Genomic DNA, 22,605 nt, shown 5'->3' with positions numbered 1-22,605 from the left:
GTGTAGTGAGCGGGCACCAGATCAGTTTGAACACATGAGAGAACCAGGGAGCAATATGGGGGCTGTGAGGCAATCGATGCATTTAGATTGTATTTCGACGAACAACATCTAAAGAAAGCACAAGGGACGACGGAATTTTTTGTCCTTTATTCGGAACAGTGATTATGGTTCGCCACAAACATATTTTAACGGGTTCACGGATTTTATATTGATAATCCGACTTCTGGGACGGAATTTCTCTAACGTGATGGATACTAATGCATTTGCTTTACTCAAACTTTTTGCACTTGGGATTTTGGGTGAGTATGATTATTCTCCATGAGGCTGAGTTTTCGCACCTGTCATTCATTGCTTACCTTGTGATGGGTTAAAGTGCTGTAGCCTTGTATATGTTTTCGATAACTGTGGCATACAGGCGTGTACAGATCCATCGATACATCCGTGACCACTGACCAGCGGCTAAGACAAGGGTTCCCTGCTTTCTTTGACCCGTGACCCATTTTTCGGTGCGAAAATGTCCTTCTGACATTTAGTTTTGAATCTGCTTCCCCACACGTTGTTTTCACCCCATCAATATCTGCCCGTAATATCATCATCATATCCGAGCTAAGTAAGTAGGCCAGTTAGTTTATGAATAATTGGTTTGCGTATCATCACTTTTGGTACATCAGGGCCCTTTACACTTAACAGTAAAATAAATGTGTCATCAAATGTAGCTCCCGTGAACCAACGTGTGACTGGAGTTCTGACCCAAAGGTTGGGAACCACTTGGCTATAAAGTGTCTTTAAAAACAATGCTTTTCCATTAGTAGGAGTTGATTGACGAAAAAGAACAAGGCAAGAAAGACCTGCCCAGAATGGTGAAAGTGTAATTTTGGAATATATGTAAATTTCTACCCTTTGAATACAATGTACTTAATGTCAATTATTCTCTACTATCATAATTTACCTGGGTGGGAATGAATTGTACAGCAGTTTGCCATTTACTAATTCATCAATTAGGAGGCTTCGAGGAATCCAGAGAGATTACAGGTTGCACTTGACATTAAGGAGCCTGTAGTGGTATGTATATGGACGATGCATTGGGGAGCTGAACTAGAACCTTTTTGGTCAAACCCCCTTAACCAACACATACTGAGAGGGCAGAATAAACGCAGATATGAACCCATTACAATATAGTTCTCCATTTACAAAGTGACTATATATATGTGTATAGTGGTCTATACACAAGCGTTTGAAATTCACATTTTATACAGACATTGTTAGATGAAATGATTGACAGAGTTATGATCTGGCCCATGGCCACAACAAAATGGAGGCACACACACTATAAGGGAAAAATTAAAAATGAAATGAAAAATCAAGAATTTATTATAAAAAAGCATTAACCGAAACAAACGCTTGGCTTGTAGAGTTTGTTTAGTTTAATGGAAGTGACGAATGGATTGTAGCTTCCATTCAATAGGAAGAAGTTAGTAAATCTGTCAAGTAGGTGTGTGCATGAAATGGAAAGTATGGTGAGGTGGGTGTCTGAGGTGGAAAATCCAGAGACAAAAAGCAAACCGCCAAAAAAATGAAGAAGTTGCCGGGTAGAGAGAAGCCCCGAGGACTAAGAGACGAGAGAGCAGCCCGGAGGGCTTCTCTCTAGTCTCCAAGGGACTAGTGAGCCTTTTAAGGCTTTTGGGAATGAGAAACAGGGCTATGTGTCCTGGATCATTCTAATGGCTCTCCAGCCCCACCCACCAAGTAGTCTACCTGCTTAAAGACACAGAACAAGGGTAAGACTCAGCAGCACGCCCTGACAGACCAAGCCAGACAACAGCAATAACCACAACACATACATTTTACATATACCAGTGTTGTTGCAAAGAGGGGGCTGCAGTATGTAACAAGTCAGCAATCGATGACTGGGTCTGAGTGATAATGTGATACATTATTCAGGCCTGGTACTGCCTGGTTAGGATTGGATCGCACTTCCACCCCATTATTGTGTCAGTGCCTTCCTCAACCTCAACCTCTTCCATCTGGGTCACAACCAACTAACCTCCGGATCCACATCTTCTGATGTCCAGAAAATGGTTTTGAACTCTGGGTTGGATTTCAAACCAACTGGCCCACTTCGCTTTTGCCTTGGAACCCTGCCATGGTGACCCGTTGCCGTTGTGGCCGCCGTGGATCATAAAATAAATAACTGTTTCATCCAGTGGGAGGTTTAGCATTTAGATAGGATGGTGGAGGGCGAGAAGAGAGAAAGGTCATCCTTTTTCAATAATAAAACCTAAAACACACTGATGTTCCAGGACTGAGGCCACAGCTTAATACAGATACGTGTCAAGCTTTGTGGAAACACAGAGATTAGGGCTGTTTCTTCTGGCCAAAGCTCGCTGGCCTCGTCTTCCTTTTGGATCCTTGCCATTCACAGAACAGCTGTAGCCCATGCAATCGGTTCTGTTTACCTTCTTCACCAAGGAAATTAGCTTACACTTGCTTTTCTTGTACAATCCATTTTAAGGGTTGAACTGATGCTGCCTCAGTGCAAGTGGGGGAGGGGGTGTGGGGAGTTGTGGTGAGTTGTGTGGCACATTTTGGCTGCTCTGCATCACCTAGTAGGTGTTGCACCCTGGTCATAGATGATGTGTGACATCACCCCCCCGCCCCCACACACACACACACACAGACAGACTTTAAAAAAACGTTACAATTCGATGAATTGTTATAATTATAGACTCGGCTGCTAATCTGCGTGTTGGGTTGTGTGTGAAAGGGTTTGGTCATGTGATTCCTTGGTGTCAGTTTAAGCAGGACGGGTAGGGCAATATTTCCCTACTGTAAGGCCTTAGTTGCGTCCCGTGCTAGACCTTGTCTAGACTAGACAGGTCTTTTTTTCCTCCTCTCCCATAGAGATCTCCATCTGGAGGGAAGAAGTCAGAGATCAGACGGCGTACAGGCGTACAGGGTAGAAAAAACAAACACATTCCCCACGTCCACACTGCTGGAGAGATAAGGATTTGATTTCTTTAAAAGAGACCGGAGTGATCGCAGCGCAGGAAACCAAGTCAGAGGGTTTTTTTTCAAGCGCATCTGTGACATAGAAATAGTAATAACACTACGAAAAGATTGCCTTTAACTGTGAGGCATCTGCTTTCTAGTAAGTAATAAAAGCTGTGCATGTGCTCCAGAGAACAAGGGAAAGCGCCTCCGGGGTTAAGTCTGTCCCGTTACTTTTGAACAGAATGTTGTTCTAATAAAAGAAAAACAAGCATTGCTGGATCTCTGCGAGATGGACTCTTTGACACTCTGTGTGCTTTTCAAGCTGTTTTTTTTTCGAGTCTCTTTCAGTTTCTTTACCCAGTGTGCATTCCAGAAGGAGCTCTAGCGTTATCTATGATTGCAGTACACATTACCTTTGAATACATGGTTTCCATTCTGTTTAAATGTCATCGTACCTACATAGCAAGCTTATTCACAATCATAAAATAAACAGTTGTATAAAACATTTGTACTCTGCCTTGAGACCACACTCATTGACATTGTTGATATGCACAAATGCTCTATTACTACTCAAGGGTGTACTGGTGAAATTATGTTCTACTTTCACATCCCTATGTTTACGCAATGTCCCAGAATTTCTACCCTACTGCCATTCATGAAAGCACAAAAGTTTCAAGGTAAATTAGGCAGTTGGTTTTAAAAGGTCAGCAAAGCTTCTTGTTCACTTTCATTACAAAGGTAGCGTCATACAAAAGACGTAAGAGGTGCTGGATCATTAACTCATTTTAAATTCCATAACAGTTCTTACTGATAATGCTGTGAATGGAAATTATCACTAAAGCTGTATTGGGTCGATAGTCTGTCCAGGAGCAATTTCTTTTTCAAACCTTTCAGTCTAATTCCCCTTTTGCACCTGCCTATTTGCCAAATAAGCTTGTGCATGTGATAACGGTGTCCCAACATTAGTCAAACTATGTTGCAATGCACAGGAGAAACTTAAGTTCAATAAGACAGACATGCTGCATTGCTTCAGCTGGAGAGAATAGAAACATAAGGAAGTGTCAGGTTGTATCACAGCTGATTTGGTAAGGTGATGTAGTTGTGTGTTTACAGTCGTTGCTCAAACCCAGTTTGAGCTTATCGCTCATTTCAGTTATCATGTTTGTTAATTTAGTGAGTGATAGTGTGTGTGTGTGTGTGTGTGTGTGTGCCGAGCTGCGCTACACCGATCCTGTATCTTATACTGTATGTGTTTTAGTTATACCTCCACTGTTATCAGTGCCTCTTCATCTGTATTCACCTTCCTACAACAACCAAAGCAACGCATGCAAAGCAACCCCCAACTAACCTCAGCAGCATGTAGAAGGTGTGATTTCCTGACAAAAGAAAAAACAGGCCCTGGGTATACTCTGAGCTAGTTAATATGCTTGCAGTTGACTGTGATGGAGGAAGGAGAGATGGGGGGGGGGAAAGGGGTTTTCAACCAGATGAAAAGAGAAGGCCCATCAGTTTTCACAGCACTCCAAAAAACACACATAATGGAGGCAGCCATTCCATTTTGGCCACCTTCACAGGTGGGCATTGATAGATGTTCTCATGGTAACAGCAACATCTTTGCCAGCCTTGAATTCAAATAAGTTGTTCAGCTGTTGAGGAAGAAACTAAAAAGCATAGCCTCTACTCTACCCCCCCTCCTAGATTGAAATGTTTGTTCAGAGATTATATTTTCTGATTTATTTTTTGTCAAAAACTTTTTTGATGCGAAAACTTCTTTGTGGTGCTTTTGATTTATTGTTTTTATTTTGTTTGTTTTTTTATGTTCCATAATTGCTCTGCTGTCACTACTGAAAGTACACAGAGTATTTGATTTTACGAAGCACTTTCAGTTTGGAAATGCAAGTGTAAGAAAAACAGCACAATGCAATTTGACTAGGATTGGTGATGCCGAATACTGTCGGCATAGGAGATCACAGTCGGAATCTCTCGCTGGTTTGTTTTCGGTTAATTATGTTCCCTAATTGAGATGAAGTGGCATTTGTCTTTTCAATGGAAAAGCTGTTGGCTTTCCTGGCAGTTCGTTGTGTCCTAATCCCACTGAGATTCTTTATCTGTAACCAACGGCCTACATTGAAAATTGTGTGACAACGCAAATATCACGTCTCACACAAACACCCACACAAACCAATGTATACAGGCATCCACACGCATGACAGGACATGGACAAAAAGGCTCACATCCACTCGCACGCACACTCACAGAAACCTGAATGGAATACCTCTGCATTCATATACATGCAATCAGCTCACTGCTCAAGATCCATATAGTGCTTTCCTTCATTCAAACCATTCAGACATGTTTGCCTATACACTGTGTTGAATATATATACAGTATATGCCTCCCAAAAGACTAAAATAAATTGAAATTTGAAATTACCCTCTCTCTCTCTCTTGCCTGTCTCTCTCTCTGCCTTTCTCTCCATCCATATCCAGCCCTACCCCAGTATTTAAGGTGCTTGCACGTTAATACTTGTTGATGTTAAGAATAACTATGTGGACTGTGAGAGAAGCCCTGTCCTGTTCTGTCTCCCTCATGAGTTTTCGACTCGACTGTCACTTTTCTCAGTCGATCTACCTGTCTCTCTCCCTCCCTCTCTCTCCCTCTCTCTTCACTCTCTCGCTCCCTCTCTCTCCACCTCTCTCTCTCTCCACCTCTCTCTCTCTCGCTCTCTTTCTTTCTCCCTCCCTCTCTCTCTCCACCTCTCTCTCTCTCTTTCTTTCTCGCTCCCTCTCTCTCTCTCCACCTCTCTCTCTCTCTCTCTCTCTCTCTCTCTCTCTCTCTCTCTCTCTCTCTCTCTCTCTCTCTCACTCTCTCGCTCTCTCTCACTCCACCTCTCTCTCTCTCTCTCTCGCTATCTCTCTCTCTCAAGGAGCGATTTGTATTGCCTGTCAGGAGACGACAAACTAGACATCTAGTATTTGACCTTGTATGCCTCTGTTGATGGTCCTCAGGATGTCAACACAGGGACTGAAAGGCAGAAACTTCAGAGAACATGAAACTTACTTGAAATGACTAAGGCAGGAAATTGGTACCAGCTTCTTACCAGCTCCACAGAAATCACTTTGCACAAAAGTGCCTGCTAAATTACTGAAATGTAAAGCACTAAGCCCGCATGTAAAGCACTTAGTCTAAAACTACTAACAAGACCCAGGAAAAGAAGGACACCTCAGATAGCACTGCAGACAGAGCAAAAGATGGCGTTACAGAGAGTGTAGAGACTGAAGCCTAGCAATGACCAAGGCCATGTCTGCGTTAACGGCAAAAATCTCAGACATGATAGAAGCTAAGTTTGACCCCTTCCTACAATTGGAGACTTCAATTTCAAAATAACTGCAAGTAGGGGTTTCACGACTACTGATTTTTGCTAGTCGACTAGTTTAGCATAACAGTCGGCAACTAGTCGACAAGTCGATAAATAATTTAATTATTAAATTGACGCATTGAGCAGTGTTAAGGAAGACAGACAGGAAGGATTTCTGGTGAATCATTGAAAATGTATTCTTGAAATTCATAAATAACATAAGAGAAACAATTCATAAATAACAAGAAAAAAATTATAACATTGTTAATACAAAAACGGCAGCATTAACGGCAGCATTAATTAAAAATGGCATTCTTGTTATTGACGCATTGAGGTTTGAGTACACGTCTTTCAAAATGTGGGTCATCAACGGTTGTAAAGTAGTAACTTCGGGCAAATCTGTTAAAATAAATGTTTTTTTCACCCGACGTGTTTACGATCTTTATTCATTCCTTGCGATGCGGCGGGGAATGCCGTATACGGACGGGCGGCGGAGGGGCTGCTCCGGTGGGAGAAAGATGTTTCAGCAGACAGCTGTCAACTAACTTTGGGTCAGCGATTTATTTAAAAAGCTGGCGCAGAAGATGGAGGAAGCCGGTGTCGTACCAATGTAGTTACCCCCTATAAGGAGTGTATCATCATCAACATGCATTCAGTACACACTACGCTTCGATTTCACCCAAGGCTGAATTAAAAGTCCATGTTTTTCTAAATGTTGCTCATCAACGAGGTTGTAAAAAACTACGATCTTTATTCATTCATTGCGCCGCGGCCGAACTGACGGGGCTATTCTCTGATATTATGAATCTTACAGACTGTGTCGGGTTCTCCGACTCTCTGGTAGGCTACTTCCACAACAAGTAGACTCCTGGTCGGGTTTATCTCGCCCATAGGGAAAAAGGAATTGGGGGAAATTAACTTCGGCTTTGACTCTCTGTCCAGATTGAAACGTGACATGGAGGAGAAAGCGATGTTTGATGTCCGCCGGCAGAGCAGCCGGAGGAGTCGGCATACGACCGAGAGAAAATGATGAAATGAGAAACGATATGGACCCGAAGTGAACTGACAGCTGTCTACTGAGAACATCTTTCTTGAATGCCGCCTGAGTTTGTTGTTGCTGGTGACGTAAAGAGGTCAACCGGTGGCTCTATTACCACTAGTTGAAATGGGTACAGCGCCACCTAACGTTATCCATAGCAGACGTACTGCTATGGTAGTTTAACATTGCTTTGCATAGCATACACGTTACGGTGGACCGGTCTTCGTTTTCTGTTGAGTATTTCCACACATAGGACTGCCGCAATCGTTTTGTACGTACCTCAACGCCCGACGCCATTTTGTTTCCGACTAGTTGAATAGGGCCGACAGCGCCGACTAGTGGTTGTGACAGTCAAGTAGTCGACTAGTCGACTAGTTGGTGAAACCCCTAACTGCAAGACACAACCAAGCGCATTGACGAAGCTGAAAAGCATTTCTCAGACATGGAAGATACAAATGCTGAAAAAGAGAAATGTATTTTCAAACCTGGAAGAAGCTACTGCTTTGCTGCAGGAGTGTCTTGATGGCCAGGAGGGCAGATGAAGACTCAAAAAAAAAGAGCCAGGCTTGCCAGAATCCTCAGAGGGCGCCTCGGCCATACATTTCATGGATGCATGGATTCCCAAAGATCTCACAATGACTACAAAGGCCGGTAAAATCAAGCTGGAGAGTGTGCACCAAGTGTCTGGACCAGTGAGCAGAGGGGCCGAGTTTCGTAAGCCATATCCCCTGCGTCATTAAATTCTATTCTATTTTATTTGTGTAGCCCTTAATCAGAGGTACAGTCTCAAAGGGCTTAACAAGCCATATATTTATGACACCCCCTATTAACCCTAGCACTTCGAAGGGCAAGAAAAAACTCTCTTAATGGATGGTCAGGAGTGTAATTGGTGCAATAATTGACATTTGATTACAGATGGCAGTCTATGCAATAGATAGGGCGCTCAAGAATGATTGTGAGGCTCCACGCTCCACAACTACAGCGACCAAGCTTGAGTGCTGGAGGCAGCCAGACGGGTGAAGAATGTTAATTTCGAGAGTAGCAGAATTTTCTTTCAATCATTTTATATTTCGTCAAACAAAATGTTTGTCTGGTAAAAATATTTACATTTTGAATATCTATGCCCCACTGGGTCACCACTCTGATCTTATAACAAAGGCATTTCCAGAGTCAACAGAGTTGGCTCTGTCAATTGCTGGCAGGGACTTCAATTGCATATCACACCCTTGCGTAGACAAACGACCTGGTGAAAGAAACAATCCCACTGAATGGGCGTCAACAACAATCGCTCTATGTGAAGAGCTTGGCTATCGGGATCTCTGGCGAACATTACTTTCTAATAACAAAGCAATCCCATTCTTCTCAGGGGTTCCTAAAGTAGCTCTAGAATAGACTTGCTGTTTCCAAAAAAACAATGGGGTACTCTGTTCTGTCTTGTTTTATATTGCGAGTATTACAATATCAAATCATGCTCCTGTTGACCTAAAATGTTCCAAGGGGAGGCCCCACAGCGCTCTAAGAGATGGCGATTTAATACCCCTGTTAAGTGATTGTATTGCTTCTTTTCGAGTTTTAGCTATTCTACTTTAGTAGTAACACACCAGAGAGATATCTCCTTCCATTTTATGAGAGACAAGGCATATTCACAGGTTTAATTATATCTTGTGAAAAAAGCACAAAACGTAAGTGTCAAGAAAAACAACAGGAGCTAGAATCGCAGCTATCTGAATATGCAAGGAAATATGACCAGAACCCAACTGGGTCTAATCAACAAGCCACTCTAGACACAAGAACAACACTCAATTCTCTGCTCACTCAAAAGGCGGAGCAGAATATACGATTTGTGAAGCAAAGGCTATATGAATTTGGTAACAAACCTATCAAGTATTTTGCTAACTTGGTGAAGAGAAATGGGTGATTCCTAAAACATCGCCTCTGTTAAAGATGTCTCTGGTCAGATTAGATAAGATAGTAATGGCATAAATATGTTTTTTGCAGAATTTTATGAAGTCCTGAATACAAGCAAGCAGTCAGCAGGGACCTCGAGACTAATGGAGACTTTTTTATAACATTAGAAGAAATATTGGAGGCTGCTCCTACTTTGCAATCGGGAAAAACTCAGGGCTGTGAGGCTGTTCACCTCATGAATACCTGCTGGTATGCATGTTCTCTCTTGGGTATTTTTCAATAAAAAGACTGACCTGATTTTACTTCATTTAAAGTATATCTCCACTTGGCCCTCCTGCTGATAAAGCTTAGGTTACAGAATAATCCTCAGCTTCTAAGCACTCTCCATTCACCTCAGAGAAAGATTTTATGATCTAACACATTAAAACACATAAAACCGCACCCCCATCGCCGTCACACACCAACACTCGATCCAAACACACTCGCTCCCTCCCACTCCCTCACTATCTCTCCTAAGCAGTGTAGTTCTAGGCATCACAATGAGCCCATTCACGTGGCCAATTATCTCTAGGTTTTCTTAACGCTAATCCACATGTTCCATTCCAACTCATTTGTGTTGGTAGTCAGCTAAAACAGCCATTTGTCAACCAGAAACACGGTAGGGAGGAATACCAAATCAGTTGGAGGCTGTCGAAGGAAACAACATGTAATCCCTGTGTGGGTTTAACAGAAAACATCAACATAAATGCTGATACATCGACTGCCCCGCCCTAACCCTCTCATACTTCCGCTTTTTCGGTGAAGATTAATGAAACACCCAACAAGGACTTGCTCCGGGACCGCCAGCGGCTCAGCCAATCGGCTCCTTAATCCAGAAGAGTCATCGCCATTCGCCAGCCTCATTGTGTGGGACTTAGTGTAGTTTCAACCCCGTGCAGGCAATTGTATCGAAGAAGTCATCACACTTCATGTGACTCACAGTAAAAGCATGTTGTAATATTATGAGGAGGAGGAGAGAGGTATATGAGTTGGATTTACATTATAATGAACAGGCTGAATATTCTAGGCTCATATTTACATCAATCACGTGTTGGTGGCTATACCGAAGACAAAGTTTCATGCATTTATTCATGAAGGACGAATGAAAACATGATCAAGGCCTACAAAACCGCTAAAACTGTTCTTGGGGGTTCTACAGTGAGCGGTAGTGATGGAGGTGGAGGTGGATGGTGGTGATAAAGGTGGGGTTTGAGTTGGTTGAGTTTATGGTATTGAAGATGATGGTAGTAGTGGTGAAGGGGAGGCTGGTGATGGTAGATTGTGGTAGGTAAAGGTATGATGGTGTTGGTGGTGGAAGTTGGGTGGTGCTGTTGGAAATGGTGGTGGAGGTTAGGTGGTAGTCTTAGGGTGGTGGTAGTAGTCGTAATCGTTGTGGGGGAAAGTTGTGATGATGGTGGAAGTGGACATTGGGTGGAGGTTGTTGGAGATGATGGAGTTGGATGGTGGTGTTAGAGATACTGGAAGGGTTGTGCTCGAGGTCGGGTGGAGGTGCTGCAACATTGACATGCACGGTGACACACATTTACATTCACTATATACAGAACCGCTGCTAAGCTTTTGGGAGCCCTACGCTGGTTGTTGGTGGGGGTGGGGGGTGTTTTACGTACGCGGTTGTTGGGGGGGGGGGGGGGGGGTGGGGAACTGCGCTGGGAAAGCGCAAAATCGATACGAAAATCAGAGTGTAATTCAAAATGAAGAAATAACAACGGTGGGCCTGTTTGTAATTCATTTATATATTTTGTAAATTATAATGTAATAATTATCAACCTTAATTTTGGGGGCCTCCCAGGTACTTGGAGCCCTACGCGCTCTGCATACTCTGCGTATGGGGAGCGGCGGCACTGACTATATATTCATGCAGCCAGGAGTCAGACGGGGCAGACAGAAGAGGCTCTGGTTGGCTGTCATAACTAATCAACATGAGAGTGAAACTTGGCAGATATTAAATTACTCACTCACGATCAAACCATCTATTAATTGGCCTGACTCGCCTGCACATTTTCTAGCGACGTTTTGCATATAGATTGTATGGTTTGATTGCAGTCAGCCTCCCTTCTGGTCTGGTAACTGTAAGATACATTTGCATACTTTTATGTTCTTTTAAGACATTTAACGGGGGTCTTCGATTTTTTATCATAAGCAGGCATGACCAAACATAAACAGTGGGCTATCAATAGGCCTACAATATATAATGATTCTTGCTTATATAGCATGTCTGCTATATAAGCAGACATGCCATTGGTCATGTCTGCTTAATATTTTACTGCAGCACTACATTTACCATGCTAAGAATAAGTCAAACATAGATATGTCCCCTTTTCCCTTTTCAGAAATAATAGCATCTGATATGTTGTTGATATAGCGACAAATAAAACAAACTACTAATGTCCCAATTTCTTATTTCCGAAATCTCGTCACTTTACTTGAAAAGGTAATTCAAATGATAATTGACATACTCTAGTCTTGAAAAAAATTCCAGTATGACTCAACTGAACTTGTATCTATACATGTTTAGCTCATTTCCATGTTTTCTACTTGCTGTTTGCTTGTCTTGAGACCCACAGCTAAACTTTACATCATGATTGATGAGTTGTTTATCTCAAAGTCCTGGCTGGCATAGTATGTACTGATGTTGCTGCCTCAACTTTCACATGGAATTAAGGCAGTGGCTTTAGTCCTAGCTGAAGAATAAATAATCTCTGGAAAAGAATATTACTTCATACCCCTCAGGCTGAATTCTGTCATGAATGTAGGCAACACACTGAACACAATAAGCTATTGTGGGCAGGGCAGCATAGGAACACATGATGGAGGAACACCAAAGAGTTTTGGTAATCAGGCTCAAATCAATTTCCTTGCTAAAACTATAAAATATTCTGATACTGATGAACCTGATGAGTAATCAGGTTATCATCTGACTAATTGTCCATTATTCAAATGATTATTCTACATCCGCCAGATAACTCATCTCTTCTTCAGATGGTGTATCAATGTTGTATCATATATTGTATTGGTTCATATGGTTGGTATCGAGACAAATGGTTTCCACTAGCTAACGACAGGAATGTGATTCAGCAGAAGGGTTTCTTTTTAGAGTTCTATGTGGTGTTAGTTGGACAGGTAGATTACCTTTTGAGTCACCATGGGAAAAGAAAATCCTATTAAAAATCCTCTGACCCATTATTTTCTACTCGGCCAGCACAGCATTTCTTCACATTGCCATAATGCCACAATTTGTCCATTTCTTAACACCCCTTTCATATACAAAAAGTGACCTTGGAGACGGTTAACCTTGGGGAATATCGGCAGCTGCTCTCCTATCGCCACGTGCCATCATCTACAGACCCTGCTCCCTATAGCGTCAAAACAGGATGCTTCTCAATTTAGCTGTGCTAACTTGGTATCTGGCCCCAGGGTTGGCTCCATGATTTAAATAAGTTCCCTTCTTCTGAAGGAAATGGGGAATTTTAAAAAAATGTAAGCATCTTGGTTCGGCATTTTGGCATGGGTATTTTGTAACGCTCTCCACTGGGGTAACTCTGAGAAGCTGTCAAGGGCCCTGATGTCAGACAGTGTATGAATTTCCTGAGGTCAGAGACAGACTTCAGGGCCATCTTGCGAGAGCAGAACTAAAGGAAATGTGTGTTGTTTGTGTGTGTGTGTGTGTGTGTTTGTGTGGGTGTGTGTGTTTGAGTCTATGTGTGTTGTTTGAGTGTGTGTGTGTGTGTGTGTGTGTGTGTGTGTGTGTGTGTGTGTTTGAGTCAGTCTGTTTGTTGTTTGAGAGTGTGTGTGTGTGTGCGTCAGTACATCATCAGAACTCCTCTGCTGTTGCTGTCTGTAGATGTTTCATTCCCAGAGAACACTTTATTCCTTTTGTGAGTACACCAAATACAGACAATAGAGAGAGGGCCAGAGGGAGAAGATGTACTGCTGTATCCTTCTTTTACCTTACCACCATGCTCTCCTCATTTAGTCTATTTAGCTGCATCAATGCAGCTGAACAAGCACATCTGCGATTCATGATTGCTCAATGTTTCATGAGGATAGATGCTGTTCCACTGTTTAGGATTAGGCTGTTCACCTATGGATTGTTACAGGCTTATAACACCTGTTGTGTTTTCTTTACAGTAAACGCCTGGATGACGGGGGCCTTAACAAGTGAGAATCTGTTTTCCCTTGAGCCATCACCACAAAAAAAACACAAAGCTACACACTCCTCAACCAAAGACACACACCTGTCCATCCATCCATCATCAGGCAGCCTCATGATACCGCTCTCTCTCTCTCTCCCTCCCCCCTGCGGTCTCTCCAGAGGGGGATACGTTCCACCTGGTGCCCACCCCGCCCCGGCCCAACATGGCACTGTGCAACGAGTCTCTTCTGCTGTGGCAAACGGAGATCTGCGGGGAGCGATTCAAACAGGACATGGGGCACATTGATCCCAAGAACCTGTGCAACCTCACACACTTTATCAGGTATGTGGTGGTGAAGCGCACTGGCGACTTGCACTGTGGGCTACGCGGGCGTGTGGGGCTGTTTGTTTTTGTGCACCCTGTCCCTTAACCTTTTATGTTTGCTTTAGCGTTCTGCTAAATCTTAAATACATTGTACTTCAAATGTTTTAACTAGGGATGCACTGATTGTGAAATTCTGGGCCGATACCGATACGATGTTTAAAATAACAATTTGGCCAATAGCCAATGCCGATACCGATGTTTTTTTTGTTGTTGTTGTTGTTGTTGTTGTTGTTGTTATTTATTCCACCTTTACATGTACGTTCTTGCCTTTGACCTCAATGAATTGAAAATGACAACTTTTCATCGGATTGCTCCGGACTCTGCATTTCTACTGCTTCATCAAATCTGTTTGTGTGTTTGTGTGTGCGTGTGGCACGCGTATCCTGGCTTGTGTGTAAAAACACTGGCTCCGATTGGCTACCATGAAACATGACTCTGCCTTAGTCAATCATAATCGCTTATTTCGTTGTTAAACCAGCCGGTCTCCTCACTAGCAGTTTGTGTGTGCAACCAGGGGTGCGTTCGGATTACGCAGTTTATTCAATCAATTCATAGTAACGCACCGCATTTAACGGTCAGTAACGATAACGGCGTTGTAACAACGGAAACAGTAGTTAGATTACCCGTTACTGAAAAAATAAATTACAAACACTGATCAAATCTCATCAGCCATTTGAAAAGCAGACATGGAGAAGTGTACAACGATTACCTGAAAGCCGATAAAAAACTGAGAAATGAACGGGACACCAAGAAAGCACAAACCACCACCAGCAAGACTCAGTCGATAACCACAGCATTTGAGAAAGGGAAAAAAATCCCCACGGACAGCGCCAAAGCTAAAGGGATCACTAACAAGGTGATGGAGTTCATCGCATTAGATGACCAACCTTTCTCCGCTGTGGGGGATGTGGGGTTTCGAAGCGAAAAGGGTTTCGAGTGAAATGTCACTGGAACATGTCTTACAAACTGCATATCGCTGATCTTTCTCCGAGACAGTGAAATACTCCCACACGACCGACATTTTCTTTCACTTTTATTTGTAAACAAACCACACGTGTGTGCGGCACCCGCCCGCTTACGTCATCACACCAGAGGCGTGTCCAGCCAGCGGCTGTTATGGGTGGTATTATTAGTAGCTTACCACCTGTTGCATCTTCTCTGAAACTGCAAGTCAGACCACAAATAATCAACACAACAATTAGCCAGCGCAAAATTTATATGACACAACAGATAAACATCGGCCACTGCCATCGGTGAATGTCATCTTATTTCCCGATATAGGCCGATGGCAGTCAACAACGCCAATATTGGCCGATACTGATGTTTGTCCGATAAATCGGTGCATCCCTAGTTTTAACTTTGCCTTATTTTCTTTTACGTATCTATTTTATTTTATTACTTCAACTTATTGCATGTTTGCTTCAGCTCTCTGCTAAATCTTAAACGGATCTATCTTATTTTATTATTTAATTTTATTGTATGACAATCTTTCTATGTGAAGCACTTTGAGTCTGCCTCGTGTAAGAAAAGTGCTATATAAATAAAGTTGCCTTGCCTTGCCTCCCTCTTAGAAGAAAGAGATTAAAAACAAACCCTTGGTTTACTAAGCTGACTAATACACTGTGTCCTGCCATGGGTAGGACACGGTGTTCTGCCACCACAATTGATGGTAGCATGGAAGTTATTGTAAAAAGAACATAAAAAACAACCTCACACCTGCTCTCAGCAGTTGCGATGAGTTATGGGGATGCTGTTCCGTTTGACGGCACTGTGGTCTTCTATAAGCAGTAGAATATTTTTCCCAATCCACAGATTTAAATGTTTACCACTCTCAGGGACTGACAGGTGCCACTGTGCAACATTAGTGAGAACGGAAGATTTGTTCTAGAGATCAACGGCGGGGATGCTCCAAAGACGCAGTTTATCTACTCTCTTTTCCCTCTCTCAATCTCTCTCTCTCTCACTCACAAATTCAAAGGGATTTTCTGTCATTGAATACATTTACATTAGCAATGCACAAAAAGTGCAATGATGATTCCTCTTACTCATCTCTCCCTCTACCTCTCTCTTCTTTCCCGCCTTATTTTCTGACTCTTTCACTCCCTCTCACTGTGTCTTTCTTCCTGTCTATTCTCACTTCCCCCTCCCACACCCTCTTCTCCTATTCTCTCAATTCGGTTGAGTCAGAGTTCCTCCGTAGCAGAGAGGGGGGAGGCGGACAAGTAGTCGATGGTAGTTGAGACATGAGGAATGAAAAAAGCATAACCTCAAAAACAGGGGGGGGGGGTGGCCGCCGTGGTTGCTTGTTTAGAAGGAAGGAGCTACAGAGTGTTAGTCTCAAACTGAGCCTTATTTATTTGTAGGGGGTAAAAAGCCGGTAAACCCTGAACCATTTAGATGTCCGTTCTTCTCTCTGAGAACCACACAGTGTGTTCTCAGAGAGAACACACTGTCTTACTGCAAAGGGCTTCCAACATAAACAGTAGAGAACGCTAGATATTGATATTTGATTCCCAGTGCTGTGCAGAGGGAGGACTTTGTTAGCTTGTACTTGAACACACTTGCAAGTGCGTTGTTGAGATTTAGATGGAGTGTGGATGTCAGAGTGTGAAAGATGTGTGTTTGATTGTTTCACTCTGACCACGTTGACATGATATCGAAGTGTTCTGTACCCTGATCCTGTATGCATGCTTAGACTTTATAATATATAATATTAGTATATACTACATGTGAACATCCTAAGATGGCGCAATTTGATTGGTTCGCTATCGCGGATATTGGGCAATATCCCATGATTGAGATCTCAAACATGGGATATTGTTTTCATCGCAAAATGTCATGCGTGACGGCTGTCTTGTCACGCTAATAAAATCAAATAAACTGCTAATAAAAACAAATAAATCAAAAGTGTTATCTTGTTTATTTTTGGTGTTCACGTGTAGTATATGCTAAAACAATTATTCACTTCAGGCTCCGTGAATAGTGGGGAAGAGCCCCCTCGACCCGGTCTCTGGGGCTATTCCCCACTATTCACTTCGCCTTCAGCGAAGCTAATTGTTAAATATACATATGTTAGGACCTCGAATTGCTGTCTGTCTGGGTATTCCCTATGGATCCTAAGGATTGGGATGAGTATGAACTAAGCAGGTACAGATTTGGATCAGTTTCAGTTAACATTATTTTCAATTACATGTTGTCGTACGTCTTATTGAGAAATAGTAGTCAATATTTAATAACGTTGTTCGACTCACTCCTGAAGAAACCAGGCTGCTCGACCCTGTTCGATAGAACAGCCCAACAATATGGATGTAGATACATAAAACAAAATGTATTTCCTAATTTAAAAACGGCATGAGAGTGAAAGAGAGAATGAGAGAGAGATGTGTGTGCATTGAGAAAGAGAGCACTTCAAGACGTCCTCCATCTGCACTAAATTCAGATTGACTTCCTCAATCTGGTACGTGTCTACATTTGTAGACACGTATGTGTTTTGACATCTGAATTACACAACGCTGCCATGTTTACCAGCAGATGGGGGAGATGTGTGCACATTTTGTCTGGGAAAGTCACTGGGGAGACTGCTGGGTGATCAGTAGAGGACAGAGCAAAGGAGAGAGAGAGAGAGAGAGAGAGAGAGAGAGAGAGAGAGAGGTGGAGAGAGAGAGAAGGAGCGAGAAAGAAAGAGAGAGAGAGGTGGAGAGAGAGAGGGAGGGAGAAAGAAAGAGAGCGAGAGAGAGAGAGGTGGAGAGAGAGAGAGAGAGGTGTATATATGTGTATAGGTGTATATATATATATATATATATATATACTTTAATGGAACTTTAGATGTCTGGGGATAAGCAGCACAGCAGTCAGGAAGTTATTTAAAACTATAATAAACTGTGTATTTAGTTTATTAGGTAAAGCATGATGAAAAAATGTGCATGCGTAATAGAGCATACAACATTTTTTTTATCCTTTTCCCTCTGGGCTGAGCCCCGGATGTTTCAGAAACCTAGAAACGCCCCTGTGTGTGTCTGTGTGTCTGGTGAGTGTTTCTGTTGAGCACACGTGTTAGCTTAAAATTCCAGCCATCCATTCCAACTGATGATACACCTTTTTTTATGATGCAAAATGATGTAAATAATGATATAAAAAGACCCATTTGCTGCCTTGTATTCAATCGGGGAAATAACTTCCACAGGCTGTTATTTCCCAGAGAGCCTCAATGTTGATCAACACACAGAAAACATCTCTGTAGACGCTGTTATGTACCCTCATTTCTTATTCTCCAGTGCCTGCTCTCTCTCTCTGTCTCTCACTGTCTGTCTTTCTGTCTCTCCCTCTCTCATCTAAATCATTGTGACAATGTATGTTTTCAAGCCATCGAGACATCCGGTCTTGCGGCAGTCCAAGAGTGATTAGTGGGGACATTAAGCTAATGGAGCCAGAATTCAATCAACCCACATGGCATCGTTACCTTGGAGTTTTCCCAGTTCCCCCATTCACCCAAAACAATTGATTTCATCCAGACACAATTTTGTGTTGGGTTGTAATACACAAAAGCATTCAAAGATCTAAACCTACAATTTATAACCAATAAATGTACATATACTTGATAGTAATCATTTCATTTCAATACTTTTTTATTTAAATCCCAAGGAACACAATATTTCTTGCAAGACAGCCATCATCTTTGTTCCAAATGCGATTTCTGGGTTGGGTTTTCCCCTCCATCACTTAAATAAATTCCAGCTTTAGATTAAGATATGGGTGGATGAGTTTCTTGAGATGTCATCAAATATGTTTGATGGCTGCTCTGAAAAAGTTGAGTTTGAGAAAAGTAAGGCTGCAGAGGAAAAGTATCATGCAAAATTCAAGATTGTTGATCATCTTTAGTTGTGCTGAGTCTTACATTAGATGGAACCATGCATTCTCAACACAACTCCTCTCCTCTCTTTGGGACTGCATGTTTCGGCCATTTGGGGTCTATGTATCAATATAGACCCCTATATATACACCTACATACATTATATCCCAGCGAATGGGGGCTTTATTTGATTAAAACAACCTTTAAGCGAAGGTCCCTTTGAAACAGCATCTGGACTGAGGTCACTGTCTAACCCATAAATATTGATGCTCTTTAGTGGCCAGTGGCCCAGAGACACAAATACATTAGGAGGTTTAACCACATCCAGATGGAGGTTAAAGTGCCCTGTGTTCCCTTAGTTGCTCAACTGTGTAAATACAATTAAACACTTAACCGATGTTACTGTACTGGGGAAGGGAGTGAGTGGGTGGGTGAATGAGTGAGGGAGGGAGGCGGGGAGGGAGTGATTGAGACAGACAGAATGAAATGACCTGGAAAAGGTCATTGATGATATGGAATGTGTTACTTGTAATATTTAGGTGTGTGTGTGTGTGTGTGTGTGTGTGTGTGTGTGTGTGTGTGTGTGTGTGTGTGTGTGTTTGTGTGTGTGTGGGGGGGGTGTTATTGTACGATCCTGTAAATGCATGTTGAGAGAAGTACTGAGGTTGAGTTGAGTTGGATTAGGAGAGAATCTAGGAACTGAGACAAGGATAAAATTAACAACGTACTGTTGGCTGATTTTAGACAAGCAGAGGAACAGGGGCACTAAGCCGGAAATGATTGCACAAACAATGGACACGCGCACACACACACACACACACACACACACACATGCATGTGCACTCTGTTATTTATTTTTGCTGATACTGATCAGTAGACCACTGAAGTCTTTTTTGTCTGCGCAAGCGTTTCAGTTTTCATCACCTTGGCAGGCTAATGCAAAAATCCATAGCAGGCATAAAAGAATGGCCCAAGGCCATCAGATATGATTAAGATGTTTGGTTAGAATATGGACTTTGGTATTTGTTAGAAAAACAGGGAATGATTTTTTAGGCTGCATTCCAAAAATAAATAAACACAAAAACGTTGTAAAATAAGTTGTAAGTGGGGGATGAGGAATGTGTGAAACATTTCTTTCAAATTACACCATCAAATCTAGAGAGTTAAAAACAGGAAACTAAAATTCAGAATATTCTCAGGAAAACTCCTTTGTCTTTTGCTCGTAATGCATCACCTAACCCATCTCTCCCACCGTGCTTTGTCTCCCCCCCACCCAGTCAGTACCACGAGTTCACCCACTGCACGGAGACGGGGGCGCAGCGCATCAACTGCTACTGGCCCAACCCCTTGGTGGAGGGCTACATCATCCGCATCCACAAGCACTTCTTCTCCAACTGCAGCATCGACCGGGTGGTGTGGTTGGACCCGCCTGAAGAGAAGCTGCTGGCGCTCATCCTGGTCCCCGTCTTCCTCACACTGGCCATGATCGCCCTGGTGGTGTGGTGCAGCAAACGCAGCGACCTGCTGGCCTAGCCCAGTGTGGGGCTGGGGAGGCGGACTGGAGCATGGGCCGTTGGGTTGGATGGATGGATGGATGGGAGGGGTGGAGTAGTGCAGCAAACACAGCGACCTGCTGGCCTAGCCCTGGGGGGGGGGGCTGGTGAGGCGGACTGGAGCATGGGCGTAGGGTTGGATGGATGGATGGAGGGAGGGGATGGAGGGGTTGGGTCCTGGAAATCATATGGGTCGGGTCTCCGCTCGCTCGCTCCGTCCACAAGCACACACCACGCAGCCTCCCGATTGGACCGGGGAAATGGGTTTTATTTTTAGATTTTTGTCTTGTGGACTGAAATGGTAGCCCATTGGATTCGGGTGAGTCTCTGTAGTGTACTGAAGGACCAGTGATTCCCCTCTGAACGCTTTTCCTGATAAGAGACTGGATGATTAGGCATCAGAGACGAGGCTTGGATAGGAGTTGACTGCTACCGCTCGCCAGCTCATGCACTCATTAATCACAGAACATTATTTGTGACCCTTCTGGAAGGTCGACCAAAGAGGAATTAAACATAACAAAAAACTGAGGTCTTAATCTTCATGACTGCAATCCTAGTAGCGCATTGCTTTCCAGAGGGTTCAATCAAGTTTTGTGTGCTTTTAACTTATCATTGCAAGTTTACAAGTGGATTCATTCTGTTAAAGGATTTTACATGTATCTGTAATCCAAAGAGACTAAAAGAAGGCGAAGCCGACGTCAAGATATTTCTGGGTAATTGGCCACCTCCATGGGATAACTGTTGCAGACGGAATGTACAGTTACCTTCAACGTTATCTTCTTCTTTACGAGCGCATTCTACTGTATCTCTCCTGTTTGATTGAACCCAGTGCATAATATATTCTGTAATAACCTGTTTGGAACTGCAATTTTCATCATTACAAGGAAACCTGCATCCTGCAGCACAGACTATTACAATGTTAAGGTTTCTTCCAGCATTCAGATAATTTAGAAAGAATGCAAAGAAAGTATTGTATTATTATTATTATCACTACTACTTATTCACATGTGATCCCCTGTCCAACCACTGTCATTGGAATTTGCGGGTGAGCACAAAAAAGAGCTGATTAAATCTTCAGTGAGAATGAGAATGAGAGAAACGTCTATTCTTTGCAATCTCCAGAGGAGTATTGACACCTGCCTCAGAACTTGTAAAAATGCTAATAAATTACACACACTTTTGCCAATCCCCAAAAACCTTCAATTGGATGCAAGTGCATGCTTTCCTTTCTCTGAAAAATTCTTACACTGCATTCAGTCATTTCTATAGTCCGTAAAATGCAATATAATATGTGCGTGAATGTGTCGTTTGTACAATTAAAAGACGACTACTTCAAATTCAGAAATAAAGGCATGCAAATGTTGGCATTTTCAGGGCTTGCTGTTGAATTAATTACAGTATGAGGGGACATATGCCCTTCAGCCTCGAGGCTGAATAACATTAAATTGTTCTGAGATAGGGAGCGAGGGAGAAAAATGACCTGCAAAATGTCACTGCTAATATGTGCAGAGTTGATGCATGAGTGTGCGTGTGTATGTGCATGCAAGAGGCCCTGACGGGGTGTGTGTGTGTGTGTGTGTGATAGAAATCGTGCATAGGACTGTGTGTTTGTTTGTTCAGAGGCTTTTTGCTTTGCCTTGCAAATAATAAACAGCAGATCTGCCGATGGTAGTGACAGATCCGGCGTCAGACCGATGTCCAGTGCAGAAGAAGTCAGACAATACACAGAAAACAATACAGAGGAAACCCAGACGGCCATGCCAGTGTCTCACCAACACGTCCAGTAAACACACCCGATGGCCCAAACAATAAAACCACGGCTGTCACAGGCAGGACAGTGGAAGCTGTCAACAATGTTGTCGGACTCAAGTTTCCAACGTGACCCCCTGCCAACAATCGAAACAATTTCTGTCTCTGCTTTATTTATTCAGCACACAAACCTCAGGAAATGCCGAGATACGATTGTTGGTTTTAATAGTTTTCCTTATTATTTTCATTGTATTTTTTTGTGCGAGAATAATAACAGCGGGATGGGGGGGGGGGGGGGGGGGGAGGACAATAGGGCTTTGGGAGCCAGTTGGTGGGTCAAGTGGGGTGGGTTGGGGTCAAGTGGTTACAGCGGTGCCCCATAAGGGTGGCCTTTCACATGGCCACACAGTCATGGAAGCAGGAAGGAAGTGGAGGTCTTTGTTTTTTTATCTTCTTCCCCAGAGTTGACAGAAGAATACAGGGAAGTGGGTCCCACCGAGTGGTTCTTACCGAGCCTGGGGCAGGAAGGGAGACTTAGCCACGCTACCTTGGAGGTGAGTTGGCGTGACTAAGGGGACGGG

The 22,605-nt window shown here is 43.0% G+C and overlaps 1 protein-coding gene across 1 annotated transcript; it reads left to right on the top strand.

Annotated features, from left to right (window-relative positions):
* The first annotated feature begins 23 nt into the window (after positions 1–23).
* LOC311355757 (receptor activity-modifying protein 3) lies at positions 24–21,565 on the top strand. Its single transcript, XM_084475576.1, has 4 exons — positions 24–299; positions 13,485–13,514; positions 13,669–13,831; positions 20,000–21,565. The coding sequence occupies exons 1-4, from the start codon at positions 248–250 to the stop codon at positions 20,253–20,255; spliced, it is 501 nt and encodes a 166-aa protein (XP_084331702.1). The 5' UTR covers positions 24–247; the 3' UTR covers positions 20,256–21,565.
* The last annotated feature ends 1,040 nt before the right edge of the window (positions 21,566–22,605 follow it).

The sequence above is a fragment of the Micromesistius poutassou genome (assembly GCF_964030765.1).
Source record: "Micromesistius poutassou genome assembly, chromosome: 11".
NCBI lineage: Eukaryota > Metazoa > Chordata > Actinopteri > Gadiformes > Gadidae > Micromesistius > Micromesistius poutassou.
This window is presented reverse-complemented; position numbering and strand designations above follow the sequence as displayed.

What these genes read in the sequence shown, in the direction of transcription:
- LOC311355757 (XM_084475576.1), top strand. Translation starts at nt 248, where the DNA reads ATGGATACTAATGCATTTGCTTTACTCAAACTTTTTGCACTTGGGATT. An exon ending in TTTTGCACTTGGGATTTTGG is followed by an intron (nt 300 to 13,484) that starts GTGAGTATGATT and finishes TTTTCTTTACAG; the next exon opens with TAAACGCCTGGATGACGGGG. An exon ending in GATGACGGGGGCCTTAACAA is followed by an intron (nt 13,515 to 13,668) that starts GTGAGAATCTGT and finishes CGGTCTCTCCAG; the next exon opens with AGGGGGATACGTTCCACCTG.